We start from the raw sequence: 15,515 nt of genomic DNA on the forward strand, positions 1-15,515 counted from the left end.
AAAAAAAAAAAAACAGTCTTCCCTCTGCTTTACTCTCAGATATTCATTTTTCTTAAAAACATTTATTCTGGGTGGTACTTTTTAGGTAAGAAACCATTGAGGTTCATAAAAAATGCTAGCTACTCTGCAGTTACCATGCTTTGGACTTGGGAGTTATGGTATTGGGGGAGTCAGTATTGCTTAACAAATGCAAGTGAGAACTACAAGTGTTAATGAAGTGGCTCCTGAGAGTGGTGTCAAACCAGAACCCAGACACTTAAAAAGTACTCCATTTTTTTAATGGAACATATTGGAGGAACAAGTGTGGGAGATGCAGGTAGCATGTGAGTAAATAGTGTGGTCTAGCCTCCGAGCATCCCAAATTCTGGGAGTAACTTGAGAGTGCTGTGCTCTCCGTTGTCATTTATATCTGGCTTAGGAATGTATTAGTAATAAAAAGATGCCAGTGATTTTGAATAGTTTGTTATAGAATATTCAGTGCAGAATAGTGAAAATGTTTGGATTCTTTAGGAGTGCTATAGTTGTTGGTCATTGCCTTAAAGCAGTCTGCTTGACGTTAGGAGCACTGCAGCAGTCCAGCTCTATCAAGAGCACTTTGTTGAAGGGAGAAGAAGCCTTGTTCAAGAAGCCTTAGAAAGGGACCCTTAAAATAGTAAGTACTCTACGCAGACAAGTGAAAATTCTTTTAAACTGGATATTACTCAACATGTTTTAAAATGTTTCCACTACATTGAGGCAAACTTTTAAAAAGTGGAATGCATATAGCATTTTACCTTAGTATTTCTTTTTTCTGTTTCTTTGGTAATTGAAAGTTTGTTGATGAATATTTGTGTAAAACTCATTCAAGTCTATAACCTTTCCAATTACCTGTGGCCCTGTCTTAATCCCACAGGAGTCCCTGTTGGAAGGGGTTAACACTGGATATTAATGTTGCTGAGTGAATATAGCCAGGAGTAAGCTGATTGGAATTTTTGAATGGTAGAGAAGAAACAGCACAAAGGCACTTGCCATTTTAAGTGTTTGGAGAAAGAGAACCTTTTAAGTTTGGATTGGGTGAGCATTCTTCTAAAAGGAGCTTCTGAAGTAATTGCAAAGGAATAGAATCGACTATTTTTATAGTATATTTAATATATTTGTATATAACTGAGTATAATAGGAACCCTCTACATGCCTCCCACTTTTCTAATTTACTTCCCCTTTTGCCATAGCACTAGTATAGCCTCATCCGCATGGGTAATGTGCCTATTGTCAGCCTACCAAAAGATAGTGCTGCTGCTTTATGAGACAGGTGAGAAGACCCAACTCTCATGCCTGGGGATCCTTTACGGAAGGAATAGCACACACCTTTAAAACAAACATACCAGTCTAAAAGCATCATTTTGAAATATAACAAGCACTTTATTTCAATTACTCATTTTGATAAAGTTCTTAGGCGTTAACCATTTCTAAAGGATCCCCAAATCATCACTTAGGTGAAATTATATAAAATGACACATTTCTGAGAAATGTTTAGATCCGGTGAACCGTAGTTGGTTTATGGGAGTGATTTCAAGACAGCCAAATGAACTTTGACTTTTGTTTTGAATGTGGTGGAGTCAGGAGATTATAGATGCCTAGTTTGATTTAAACACTATTGTAAACCTATCTTGCCTATTGTGTGGACACCAAAAGAGACCAATGAGCCTGTTTATTTTTCAGAGGTCTAGGAAAATTGCATCCGTTTGAGTAGATGTACAGAACTAATCTAAAAGTGACTGCTAGTAATATTTTAGAATATAATAATTTCAAGAATTATTCTGAGTGTTTTAAATGTGCCCTGAAATGTTGGCATGTCATTTCAGCGTTTCCATTTGAATTGCTCTTGTACTATTTTTGCACAAAAAGGACTGAGAAAAAGACTACTTTGGTCAGAGGAAAAAAAGTATAATTTGATTTTTAATGTCTCCTGTGGAAACACTGGGGATGAATTTTGTTGGTACAGTTATTCAGGATATTTAAAACAATGTTGAACAGTTCACAAGAAATTAAACAAACTTGGATTTTAAAAATTAAAATTCTTTCCATGTGACTGTTTTGCATAGTTTTTTTCCCCTGTGTCATAACACTACATTCCTTTTTTTTTTTTTTCTTAAATAAAATACTTCACAGGTTTTGTTGTGAGTGTTCAGCAGTATTTTGTAAGCTGCTTGGGTTTCCTCAGGGAAACATTATTTAGTGGAATAGGATATAATTTATGGAGAGACTATTACGTGAAATTCCATCACCACCACCAGCAAACACTGAGGTGCTGCATTAAGTGACAATCAAACTAGTAAGTATTTATGAAAGAATTTAGAAAGGGGTTCAAAGAAGCATTTGCTTTGAAAGCAGTTCTCTGGGTTCTTGAATAAAAATGGCTAAATGTATTTATTTATATTTTAAAATGTGTGTTCTGTTTTCTCATCAAAGTGATTTCAGTGTCATGTATTTAATTTGTGGTTTGTTTTGTTTTGCACCATAATCTTCTTAGAGAACTGGGTCTGATTTGGGTTGCAGTCAGTCACTAACCCTCACGATAATCTTTATGGACAGTTTGAATCTGCTTTACTTCAGGACGGCAGTGGAGGGCCCAACTCCAGATGCCCCTGCACTTCCCTCCTGTCTTCAAGTCATGTAAGAGAGAATTTTAAAAAATACTCCTTTCAAATCTGCTTCATATGGTTCCAACCTTTTTCTCGTTTCACTTGCTGCCTTCTCTGTTTTATGGGCACTTTTTGTATGATTACTTCCCCAACACAGCCAAAGGCCAGTATGACGGGCACACAATCCCTCTATTTTGCCCATTTGGGAAAACATTAGTAAAAGAAATAGCATCTTTTAATGGCTGCCACTATCATATCCATATTAAAATCCATTTAAAGTTCTTAAATTTGGTGGAATAATGTATACAGACTGAAAAATTCTACAAAAAATGTTTGCTGTCTTTAATATAGTGTCACGTTGCTTGGTCCTTTGAAAACAAAATTTCCATACGCAGCACTGCCCGATAAAGCAGTGCTGGAATATTGGAAGCCTAGACATTTGAGGATCCGTCTTACTCACATGCATTGGAACAGAATCCTCTACTTTAGGATTCAGAGAAGGTATGGAGTCCCACAGGCCAGGTACAGCACACAACTTAGAGAATGGTAATTAAAGCACGTCAGCCACAATTGAATTTAATAATCTAAAAAATATTTCTTAACTCTGAGGGTTCAATTGAAGATACAGTGTTTTCAAGTAAATGCTTTTAAATTTCTTAGAAAACAAACTGTGACATCGCTTTTAAAAGTGACATTCAGATGTTTATAATGTGTGTTTTTGAGTTGGCTTGGACTAGCACAGTTCACTTCTGGCAATGGTTGTGCCAGTGCTAAGAAGTTAAAATAAGTGGTTACCTTCAGATTGATGTCTTGTATAACCAATCATCTTCAAGCAAAAAAACTGGCCACGAAATGTCTTTTTAAAAAACAAACAAAAAAAAAGATATGTCAGCCAGAACAGCTGTCATTTAGACCATTCTAGAATGATTTTGAAATCTTTACCATGGTATAAGTTGGGGAAGGCCTCAGTATGGCACTTTCATGTTCACTCTATGTAAAGATTGAAGCCCAAAGATGAGTTTTTAAATTCCGTGCTGTATTGAAACCAGTCAGTGCAAAAAAACACAAAAACTTTTATCTTTGTAAACTTTTCATTGTTAACCTCAGTTGGTAGTTGTAAAAAACATGCACCAAAATCTTTATAATGTTCTGTGTGGTTCTCAATGTGATATTCTTGACATTGCTGTCCTTACTGCTTGGTTCTTGGTTTTAAATTAAAAAGTAGATGTAGCCCATCATTTCTACTTCCAAAACGGTGGAGCTAAAAATGGCTAATTGATCTTGAAATAAGAATATCTTTTACTAAGACAAACATTTAATTGAAATCCAAACTGATGTACAGAGATTGAAACTGACATTTTCCAGCTGTTGTCTTCTGCCAGAATTCTAAATTGCATAGACACATGAGGGATATTGAATGGTTTCAACGGTGCTATATTAGGTTCTCTGATTTTCATGACCTATGTATGTTTGGAAATACAGTATTGTATAAAATATGTGGATCGTTTTGTTACCGATTTAATATTGCCATTTTAATTTGGTGTAACAATTGGTTACACTTGTTTTTCAAAGCTATCCTTTGAGGAGAAAGTCAAAATGTGTTGTTAGCCTACCTCCACTCAGGCCTCTTGCTGTGTAATCATTATTCCAGGTTATGATGTGCATAGCTTTTAAAACTGCGTGTACTATATTATTCTGCTCTTTCCCATACTCTTGTCATGTATTCAGAACCTAAAATTATAGCAGAAGAGCCAAGCAGTAGCAGTTTTTTTGTAAATGTAAAAATAATTAGATCCAGACTTTGTTTCCTTCTTCAGTTTTAAAAATAAAAAATACCTCAGTGCTTTGTTTTTCAGTATCACCTGCATTTCTCAAAAAATAACACCTGCTTCATGTGGCACATAACTTGTAAGAATCACATTTTGGATTTTAAAGAAAGACTATTAAATATTTTAAGATCACTATCAATGACATTTCCCTTTCTTTTATTCAACAATGGAGCCTAATTGCAGTAGCGATTTTCACCTTGTAGCCCTAGGTCTGACTTACCAAATTCTGAGAGGAATTATGTTCTGCCACAAGATTGTAGCATGAAGCCAGTTATTGCTGTTATTCACATATGAAGCCAGTACTGGGACCAAGCTACCTGAACTGACGTTAGGATTTGACGGTACCAGCTACTCTTGACAAGGACTGTCTCTTCTGTTTTTAGAAAAATTGTATTAGTGAGAATTCCTCACTCCTTATAGTAATCTAAGGCAACACAGGGGTGTCTAACCACAGAGTTTATCTTAATTCAAAGACATGTTTTCTACCCTATGATACACACTTCTTATAGCAGAGAACTCTGAAGTTTACAAATACGACCTTTTTGATGAATATGTGCTACTTCTAACTTGACATTTAAAAGCTACTTTTTAGCTGAGGACCCCCCCTCTTAGATCTTTTCACAGTAGTAGCTATCTATCTTCCTCGCAGTTACCATGTAGGACAATTGTTGGCGTCCTGCAGTGATGGGTGATGAACTGGGTTCTTTCTTTCACAATCTCTTCCAATTGCAAACTATACATTGTCGGACCTTTGCAGTAGCTCATAAACCTGATTTGCTCTGGGTCTCCTATTATACGTCACACAAAAGACATGGAAGTTCCTGTAGAAATTGTCCTGCAGTTTAGAGAGGCTATTAATGGGAGTGTTACTGCCTATGATTCTAGAATATAAAAGGCTGAGAGAAAGCAGCTGTTATGCTACTTGGGTGGAGTAGCAGTCAAGTCAGAACATACTCAAATAACAGTGACGACTGAGATTGCTATGAAAATACGAGGTACTCTTAGCGTAATGAATCGATGTCAGACTCTGGAATTAAACAGCCTGGTGTGACTCTACCATATAACCTTGGGTGAGTTACTTTTTTCCTTTTTAACCTTATATTAGTACCTACTACCTCATAGAACGGTAAGGGTGACAATGCCTGGCGCCTGCTTAGCTACTTTAGGCATATCTCAAATATTTATCAGTGTTTTTACATCAGCTTTAGAAATTGGTCTGTCAATACTGGTAATTATATATAACACACAAGGAAAAACAAGCACTAGTCATACCACTTTTATTTATATTGTATCTATGTTACATTGTTTATTCAGTAATAGAAAAAATATGAATACATTCATAGTATTCTCTTTTAATTAATTGGGTAATTCCACATTGTCAAATATTGACTGTTTTTATATTGGGTGTCCTACCCAATTAAAAAAAAAAAGGTAGAATGACCTGGTAGACAGTTCTTGTTGTACCATGTTATTGATATAACAGTAATATTGTATATGTCTCTTTCATTTTATAAAAGCAACCACATTTTGAAAAGACAGATGATTAAACTACTGTTTACTGGCTCAGGGAAATGTTTTAAAAAATAGAAATTAATTCGTTCTTTCCCCAAGAAAAATGTTAAGGTAAACCTCTTAAAACATTTTAAGTCATCAAGGAGGGAATGTGTATTCCTTAAAAGAGGGGTCAGTGCTGAAAGAAAATCACATGGCAGACCCCACTGCACAACGGCTCTGCACCAAAACAGATATGGGGACCATAGTAACATAATTATGCTGGAGAGAAGAAAAACCCACACTGAGAAGTCAGGTTTCTTTTAAAACTCCTTGTTACAAATAGAATCAATGATTATATCTCAGACACAATATTTTCATTAAATGGGTCTAACTCACAAATCAATGCTACAAAATACAGTATTTTTCCATCACTTTTAGTAGTAATGTACACTATGTACAGAAAGATAACATTACCTATTTTAAACTAAATACAGATGAACAAATAGCTTGTTAAAAACCAGAATCAGGGCTTATAAATAATGCAGAAAATGCAAACGCCAAAAACACGATGCCTCCTATGATTGTCACTGGAAGAGAGAAGAAAAAAAGTCAAATACTGCTAAATTCCTATACCTTGATGCTGTACAAAATGAAAAGGGAGCCGATGAGGCGGCCAATCACTCCTCCAATCTAGTAAACTAACCTTGAAAACAAACTAGAATCACTTCAACCCCCTTTACATAGCAAGGAACAACACTTAATATGCTCGACTCCGAACAGTTAAGAATCGGGTTTTTCTCCAGCACTGTTTTGAGAAATAACAGGATTGTACTAGATCCAGAGAGTGCTAACAAGCTATGGCAGAACTGTAACTCATTTTTAAATCCAGTTGTAAAAGAAAATGTTCAAGTCTTCTGACTAGCCAAGAGACAATTCTTCCGTCACTAGACCTAACTAGCTTCAGAGGACATTTTCAGCAGAATCAGTCCATATGGTCTCCACATAGGATTCCAGTTTCTAAGGCACGTTTTTAAAGCCAAAAATTTCTCATAGCCGGGCGCGGTGGCTCAAGCCTGTAATCCCAGCACTTTGGGAGGCTGAGGCGGGTGGATCACGAGGTCAAGAGATCGAGACCATCCTGGTCAACATGGTGAAACCCCGTCTCTACTAAAAATACAAAAAATCAGCTGGGCATGGTGGCGCGTGCCTGTAATCCCAGCTACTCAGGAGGCTGAGGCAGGAGAATTGCCTGAACCCAGGAGGTGGAGGTTGCGGTGAGCCGAGATCGCACCATTGTACTCCAGCCTGGGTAACATGAGTGAAACTCCGCCTCAAAAAAAAAAAAAAAAAAAAAAAAAAAATTTCTCATACTTCCACATGACAATTGTTTTACTAAGATAATATGTTGACAAGAAGCTACTATGAAATCAATAAAGATGACTTTGTATTTTGCTAACTTACACAAGGTTAGTAGTTGTATTTGCTAACTTCTACATTGCATAGATGGTGAAAAAGTCCATATATGCAATGCCAGGAGTAATACCTCTAAGAGATGGTAGGTAATTACAAAGACCAAGTATACTTCAGAAGCAGAAATTTAAATCATGAAAGCTAATACCCTTTAATCTCTCAGTGATTCTAAAATGTTAAATGGTATTTGATTTGTAATTTTAAAGACTTACCTGTTCTGACAGAGATTTTCTGTGCTATCATTCTTCCTCCAATTACTGCCAGTCCCGTGCACAGGGAGTGCCCCACAGTGCCACCCACGGCTACACCATAGGGGTCCTGGAAGCAAGTGTCACAGCATTAATTCAAAACCAAGGCAACCGCTGCTTGAGAACCTAACGATATAGAAGCACTAAAAATGGAGGCCAACAATTAAAAAGCATAGTTATAAAAATTCAGGTGTATAATAAATTTATGAAAGGTATAACAGCCGCTTGAAGGAATATGTACATAAGACTAGACCTACAAGTTGAAATAACCCTCATCAATTAGTAAAGTTGAAATAATCCTGATGAAATAAAGCTAACCGAACCGTTCAGCATTTATTAAAGTTCCTTCACAGGCAATACGTAGCACTGGTACGACAGACAAGTGCTAGGGAGGATTGTAAGCTAGACACCTGTTCTCTCAGGTACTGTTTGGTACTATGAGAAAACTCAGTCAAACCTTTGCAGATAGCATGCCTCTGCTTCCTGCGAACAGAAACCTCGCCTCAGTGCCAGGAACAAAGGATTTATCCAGTAAACACATGCCAACTGAGCAAAGCAGGCACTCAGATTCAGGGAGAGGGGAATATATATGGTCAAAGTTTGCCAAAAAAGATAGTCCTGAAGAATAAGCAGGGGGAAGTGGGAATGTGATGTTGTTTGGTGGGAGAAGGAACACGCTAAGTAGAAAGCAAACACCAGCAGTACCAGACAACCAGCTGCAGGGCACTTGACCAGTTCACAAAAGGAGGTCATGAGGGTAGGTGGGAGCCCAGGTTAGGGAGGACCCTATCAACTTGGAGTTTAGACTGTCCTCAGACATTTGTTAGTTTTTAGCTGGAAAATAACAACAGATTTATGCTTTAAAAGTCCAGTGGGGCAGTGCAGTGGCTCATGCCTGTAATCCCAACACTTTGGGAGGTTGAGGCAGGGGGACTTCTTGAGCCTGGGAGTTTGAGACCAGCCTAGGCAACATAGTGAGACCTTATTCTCTACAAACAAAATTTTAAAAATTAGCTGGGAATCCTAGCAAGCACAAGTTGGTCCCAGCCGCTCAGGAGACTGAGGTGGGAGAATCACATGAGCCCAGGAGGTCGTGGCTGCAGTGAGCTGTGATTACTATCCAGCCTGGGCAACAAAGCAAGTTCCTATCTCAAAAAAAAAAAAATTTTTTTTTTTTTTAAAGATGGGGTTTCACCATATTGGTCAGGCTGGTCTTGAACTCCCAACCTCAGGTGATCCACCTGCCTTGGCCTCCAAAGTGCTTGGATTACAGGTGTGAGCCACCATGCCCGGCCCAAAATTTTTTTAAACATCTAGTGGAGAGAAAGAACTGGAGGGGAACTAGAATGGAGGAGGGGTATCCGCTGGGATGCTATTGCAACAGCCCTAGAAGAAACAGCCTTGGCCTGGATCAGGGTGGATGACCATAGGCAGAGAAAAGCAGGGGAATTTGAGAGAAATTAAGAAAGCAAAATTAACATACCTCCATGATAGATGAGTAATAGGCTTTATGAAAAAAATATCAGAGCCAAGCCTAGTGGAGTCAGCCACTCAGGAGGCTAAGGCAGAAGGGTCGCTTGAGGCCTGGAGTTCAAGACTAGCCTGAGCAATACAGCGAGATCCTGTCTCTTAAAAAATAAAATAAAATAATGGTGCAGTGGTTTGTGCATGTAGTTTCAGCTATTCAGGAGGCTGAGGTGAGAGGATCGCTTCAGCTAAAGAGTTCGAAGCTGGCTGAGTGCAGAGGCTCATGCCTGTAATCCCCTCACTTTGGGAGGCCAAGGCGGGTGGATCACGAGGTCAAGAGATCGAGACCATCCAGGCCAACATGGTGAAACCCTGTCTCTACTAAAAATACAAAAAATTGGCCAGACGTGGTAGCACATGCCTGTAATCCCAGCTACTTGGGAGGCTGAGACGAGAATCGCCTGAACCCTGAAGGCAGAGGTTGCAGTGAACCAAGAATGCACCATTGCACTCCAGCCTGGGCAACAAGAGTGAAACTCTGTCTCAAAAAAAAAAAGAGAGTTCAAAGCTGCAGTGAGCTGTGATCACACTACTGTACTACAGACTCCATCCTGGGTGACAAAGCAAGACTCCATCTCTTGATTTAAAAAAAAAAAAAAAAAAATCAAGCATGACACCCAAGTTTCTCTCCCACAATTCTTTGGATGAATTATGGTAAGACTAATGTGACTTTTAAAGTTAAGAGTCAATTGAATTTAGGTGGGCGTGGTGGCTCACATCTGTAATCCCAGCACTTTGGGAGGCCAATGCAGGCAGATCACTTCAGGTCAGGAATTTGAGACCAGCCTGGCCAATAGAGTGAAACACCATCTTTACTAAAAATACAAAAACTAGCCAGGTTTGGTGGCAAACGCCTCTAATCCCAGCTATTTGGGAGGCTGAGGCAAGAGAATCACTTGAATCTAGGAGGCAGAGGTTGCAGCAAGCCAAGATTGTGCCATTGCACTCTAGCCTGAGTGACAGAGCAAGACACTGACTCAAAAACAAACAAACAAACAAAAAAAAAAGACAATAATCCTGCTATAGAGAGAGCAGAGAGAGAAGAATGTCGATGGCATAATCATGAGGGACAAAGGCAGCATTCAAGAAAGGACAGAGAAAGAAGGGTCCACAGGAGACAGCAGGTCAGGTGGCCAGGCAATCACCTCCTGTGAGGACCAAGGGAGGCACCACTGAAGGCCACAGGGAGCTCAAAGCACAAGACTCCTGGTGAGGCCAGAAACTGGGTTCCCTGAGCTAAGTATGCAAGGAGAGCAGAGCCAAGGCTTACTCCCATCACTGCCAAGCCCTCTGACACTGCAAGAGGGGAAGAGTGGGATTTGGAAGAGATGCAGAATTGAGGAAAGGGGCTTTTTCTTTTTGAAAGGATGAGAAAAAATTGGTACACATTAACAATGCTCACAAAACTGGGCTGGAGAAAGGCAAAATCGAAGCATATCATAAGGGTGGGATTCAGAATAAAGGAGGGCAGAGGGGGCTGCCACTGTGTGGGTGGGAATGAAGAAAGGGAACTGCCGCCGCTCCGAAGGAGGGAAGGCCCGCTGCTGGCCAGTGTGTACGCGGAGAGGAAACTGGTTGAAGCATCCACTGTGAAAAATGGAAGAGCAGGACTACATTTCCCAAATTCTACTTGTGTATTATAAACTGCTACCCAAGAAGATGGTTGAAAGTGATATTTAGGCCAGGTGTAACCTCAGCACTCTGCGAGGCCAAGGTGGACAGATTGCTTCAGCTCAGGAGTTCGAGACAAGCCTGGGCAACGTGGCAAAACCCCGTCTCTACAAAAAATACAAAAATTAGCCAGGCGTGTGGCGGGTACCTATAGTACCAGACCTGGGGGTGCTGATATGGGAGGATGGCTTGAGCCCAGGAGATGGAGGTTGAGGTGAGCCGAGATCGTGCCACTGCACTCCAGTCTGGGTGACAGAGCTAGACCCTGTCTCAAAAACAAATTTTTTTAATTCACTAGATTAAGTAAAATAAACTGATATTAAACTAGTTGCTTTAATATAGGATATTTCAGTCTTTATTTATCTGTATACTGAGTCTTTTTATTTTTTAAGATGGAGTCTTGCTTTGTCACCCAGACTGGAGTACAGTGGGCGCAATCTCGGCTCACTGCAACCTCTGCTTCCCAGGTTCAGGCGATTCTCCTGCCTCAGACTCTGGAGTACCTGGGACTACAGGCGTGTGCTAGCACGCCTGGCTAATTTTTGTATTTTAAGTAGAGAAAGGGTTTTACCATGCTGGCCAGGCTGGTCTCGAACTCCTGACCTCAGGTGATCTGCTCGCCTCAGCCTCCCAAAGTGCTGGGATTACAGGCATAAGCCACCACGCCCAGCCCTTGAGTCTTTAAAAACAAACAGAGATGCGTTATTTGCCAAATTTGACTCTGAATATATTCCTTCCCCCTTACCTTTTTTTGGCCTAGGACCAATTCACATCTCAAAAGACACTAGGATTATGTGAAATCTAACTTGGGAACATTAAACCATGTTGGAAGCAAAAACAAAACTGCACACTAAAATGGCCTGAACTAGACGATGCATGGTTCATAGGAAAACTTACCAAAAAAGCAGAAATACTACGGGAACGGAAACAGAACATTTTGCCCTTTAAGAGCTCATTAAATATCCCCACACTGCACTTAGTATGGAAGCGTGGCTAACACCGAGTGTGTGTTATTTCATCTACAAAACAATCCACAAAGCAGGTAATCCCCATTTTTGGATGAAGGAGGCGCAGTAATGTGATTATACAGTAAGAGACGCAAACCTAGTCAGCATGTTCCATGCTGCTAGAATGAACCAGGGTGTCTCAGAGGTAGGGAACCTCAAGCGTTTCACAAGTCACTCTATGGCACAGAGTCTATGCCATATGGAAGAGAGAAAAATGCAATGATTCTGCTGTCATAACTCACCCTGGCAGAACCACTAACACCTCAGCAAAACGGTCATTTACTTTTGAGTCCCAATTCTGGCAATCTGAAAGCCAATAAAAGGCCAGAAATAAGAATATAGAGTACAGCCATTAAAGTTATATATATAGATAGATAAATAACTGGTTTTATTTTTGAGATAGAGTCTCACACTGTCACCCAGGCTGTAGTGCAGTGGCTCGATCTCAGCTCACTGCAATCTCTGCCTCCTGGGTTCAAGCAATTCTCCTGCCTCAGCCTCCTGAGTAGGTGGGACTACAGGCATGTGCCACCATGCCCAGCTAATTTTTTTGTATTTTTAGTAGACATGGGGTTTCATCATGTTGGCCAGGATGGTCTAGAACTCCTGATCTCAGCTGATCTACCCTCTCTGGCCTCCCAAAGTGCTGGGATTACAGATGTTAGACACCACGCCCGGCCATATATATAACTTTTTAAGACAGTGTCTCACTCTGTCACCTAGGCTGGAGAGCAGTGGCGCGATCTCCGCTCACTGAAATCTCAGCCTCCCTAAGTAGCTGGGATTACAGGTGGCTGCCACCATGCCCAGCTAATTAAAGTGATATTTTTAAAGAAAGTTTGTTTTAAAGGAAACAAATGAAAATCAAAGTTCCTTTTTTTGCCCCCAAAATACAGCATTTCTGAGGCTTCTCTGACAAAATAGCTTTTCCCATCTATCTTAGTCCTGGCCTTCAACTTTTTTTTTTTTTTCCAGATGGAGTCTTATTCTGTTGCCCAGGCTGGAGTGCAGTGGTGGCATCTCGGCTCACTGCAACCTCCGCCTGCCAGGTTCAAGCCATTCTCCTGCCTCAGCCTCCCGAGCAGCTGGGATTACAGGCACGCATCACCACACTCAGCTAATTTTTCGTATTTTTAGTAGAGATGGGCTTTCACCATGTTGGCTAGGCTGGTCTCGAACTCCTAACCTCAGGTGATTCGCCCGCCTTGGCCTCCTAAAGTGCTGGGATTACAGGTGTGATCTACCACGCCTGGCCTTCTTTTTATATTTTAAAAGTAAATCTCCTTTTAAAATTTCTCCATGTCACTGAAATGATGTTGAAGAGTGAATATTCTAAAAGCTATACAGAGATCTGTAAATAGTTGAACCAATTTTCTGCTGGACTATTAGGCTGTTTCTAAATTTCCACTAAGTTGCAAAAATTATAAGTAGTCTGTACAACACTCAATTTCTTTAGTGTAACAGATTAACTAAAAGCTATAAACTTTTTTTTTTTTTTTTTTTTTTTGAGACAGGGTCTCTCTGCCACCCAGACTGGAGTGCAGTGGCATGAACACGGCTCACTGCAGCCTCAACCTCCCAGGCTCAAGCAATCCTCCCACCTCAGCCTCCTGAGTAGCTGGGACTACAGGGGCATACCACCATGCCCAGCTAGCTATACATCTTTAAGGCTTTAGATATTTAACACCAAAATGACCTTCAATAATATTATACTGATTTATATTCTCAGCAACTATTTAAAAAGAAGTTCTATGATAAGAAAAAAAATCAAGTCAAGAGGACAAGTATCACAGCATCATTTTGGCAAAACCAATGGGAAGAGGATGAGTGAAAGGAGCCTAACTGAGCTTGGATAGAAGAATTTCATCTGCAGAGAGCAGCAACTGGGAGAAGGCCAATTTTACAGAGTGGCAGAATTATCAGATATAAAATAGTCTAGCACGTGAAGGAATGCCCTGGCCCACTCTGACCACATCCAGTGTTTTCTGGAACAAAGTAATATTAATTACGTTTCACTTTAAACAGTCTTCTCTTAAATACACTTACCTCTCTTGCTGCCAATACAATCGTAGTTAATTGAGAGCGATCACCCCATTCTGCTAAGAATGTTAATGTAAGAGCTTGAACAAAAATCGGTGAAATAAAATGCAACCACTTTTTCTGAGGTACTGTTGTGCTTGTTCCTGTTTCGACATCTCCTGGTCCATTTAAAAGTTTGGTTCGTTGAAACTAAAATAAATAATAAACAAATGAAAGTAAGCATAGGAAACAAAATAGCACACAAATCACTTGATTTTTCTTTTTTAAAATGTTTAAATTCTATGAAATATGCTCCAAAGAAACATTTATGTGACCCCCAAACCTCCTGTCTGAACCACTGGTCTCACACAGCAAACAAAGGCTATAGTCTCAATTCTTCTGTTTCTCCTCAGCTGAACAAACCAAACAGTATTTACTGCTCTGCCCACTTACTATCCTAGACACGATGGGAGTAACATGTAAAATTGTAAAATACAGCTCCTGCTTTTCAGGAGCTTATAATCAATCTAACTAAGGAAACTGATTACCTGTGTTCAAGATTCATCTCTCAGCTTCCTTTCTCTACTACATTCAAACCAACCCCGTATGAGATCACAAACAACTCTACGACCAGAACTAAGCAAAATAAGCTACTTTTGTGTAGCCCACGCATATCACACAGATGGGGCCGCTGAGAACCCTCTGGAGAGTGTTTATTCCTAGTTGAGTGCCTTTTTGGTCCAGATCAACAGTGCCATGGCTTACTTCTTCATCTTTCTTCTTTAATTCAGCCTGAACTTCTTCCAGTTCCTCTTGACCTTCATCAGGGCTCATCTTTAATCCTTCCCGCAGCATTCTAATGCCAAAAATGGCAAATAACACAGTTGAAACATAGTATGTATAGACCCTGGGGATGACTGTGGTGGCATAGCCAAACAAAACTGGAAAAAATGCAACAGTATGTTTGTTAATGAGTGTGTATCACAACCGACTAAAGAAACAGTTAACTTCAGAAATAATAATTTACCACTGGTAAAAGAAAAATGGTTCACATTAGAAGCTAATCTAATATGTAATAACCTCAAATATTTCTACTCCTTTCCCTCCACCAATAATAAACCCTTAGGTCTAGCCCAGGTCTAACACAGCTTACTCAGAAGCCAGTGGTCTAGCTGAAGACTGCACATCTTCCACAGAGATGTTAAATAAGATAATGAACTCCTTTCCGGCATGCTCAGCCAGAGGCTGGCTTGGCCTTATATTGTACAAGGCATAGTACCCAAGATAGAGGTTAGCTTTGAGGCCCTCTAAAGAGCTGAATTTTTTTTTTTTTAAAGACAGGGTTTCACCACGTTGGCCAGGCTGGTCTTGAACTCCTGACCTCAGGTGATCCGCCTGCCTCGGCCTCCCAAAGTGCTGAGATTACAGGCGTGAGCCACCACGCCCGGCCAAGAGCTGAAATTTTTATAACCTGGAAACCACACCACTTTCATATTAGTGGTATTTTCTCACAAATCTTTAAATTACAGGCCGGGCGCGGTGGCTCAAGCCTATAATCCCAGCACTTTGGGAGGCCGAGGCGGGTGGATCACGAGGTCAAGAGATCGAGACCATCCTGGTCAACATGGT

At 40.1% G+C, this 15,515-nt stretch overlaps 1 protein-coding gene across 2 annotated transcripts in view; it reads right to left on the bottom strand.

The window, feature by feature from the left end:
• Positions 1-3,490: 3,490 nt before the first annotated feature.
• Positions 3,491-15,515, bottom strand: part of TMEM165 (transmembrane protein 165) — a 40,670-nt gene continuing 28,645 nt past the window's right edge. Inside the window, exons 3-6 of one of the 2 annotated variants that reach the window (XM_017540250.2) lie at positions 14,652-14,827; positions 13,914-14,096; positions 7,627-7,732; positions 3,491-6,531 (exon numbers count right to left, since the gene is read on the bottom strand). In XM_017540250.2, the coding sequence (XP_017395739.1) occupies positions 6,455-6,531; positions 7,627-7,732; positions 13,914-14,096; positions 14,652-14,827 (542 nt within the window). In that variant the 3' untranslated portion in view covers positions 3,491-6,454. The remainder of the gene's footprint in view (positions 6,532-7,626; positions 7,733-13,913; positions 14,097-14,651; positions 14,828-15,515) is intronic. The other variant, XM_037742598.1, reaches the window with a different exon arrangement.

This window comes from Cebus imitator, unplaced genomic scaffold (assembly GCF_001604975.1).
Source record: "Cebus imitator isolate Cc_AM_T3 unplaced genomic scaffold, Cebus_imitator-1.0 Scaffold124, whole genome shotgun sequence".
In the NCBI taxonomy this organism is placed as follows: domain Eukaryota; kingdom Metazoa; phylum Chordata; class Mammalia; order Primates; family Cebidae; genus Cebus; species Cebus imitator.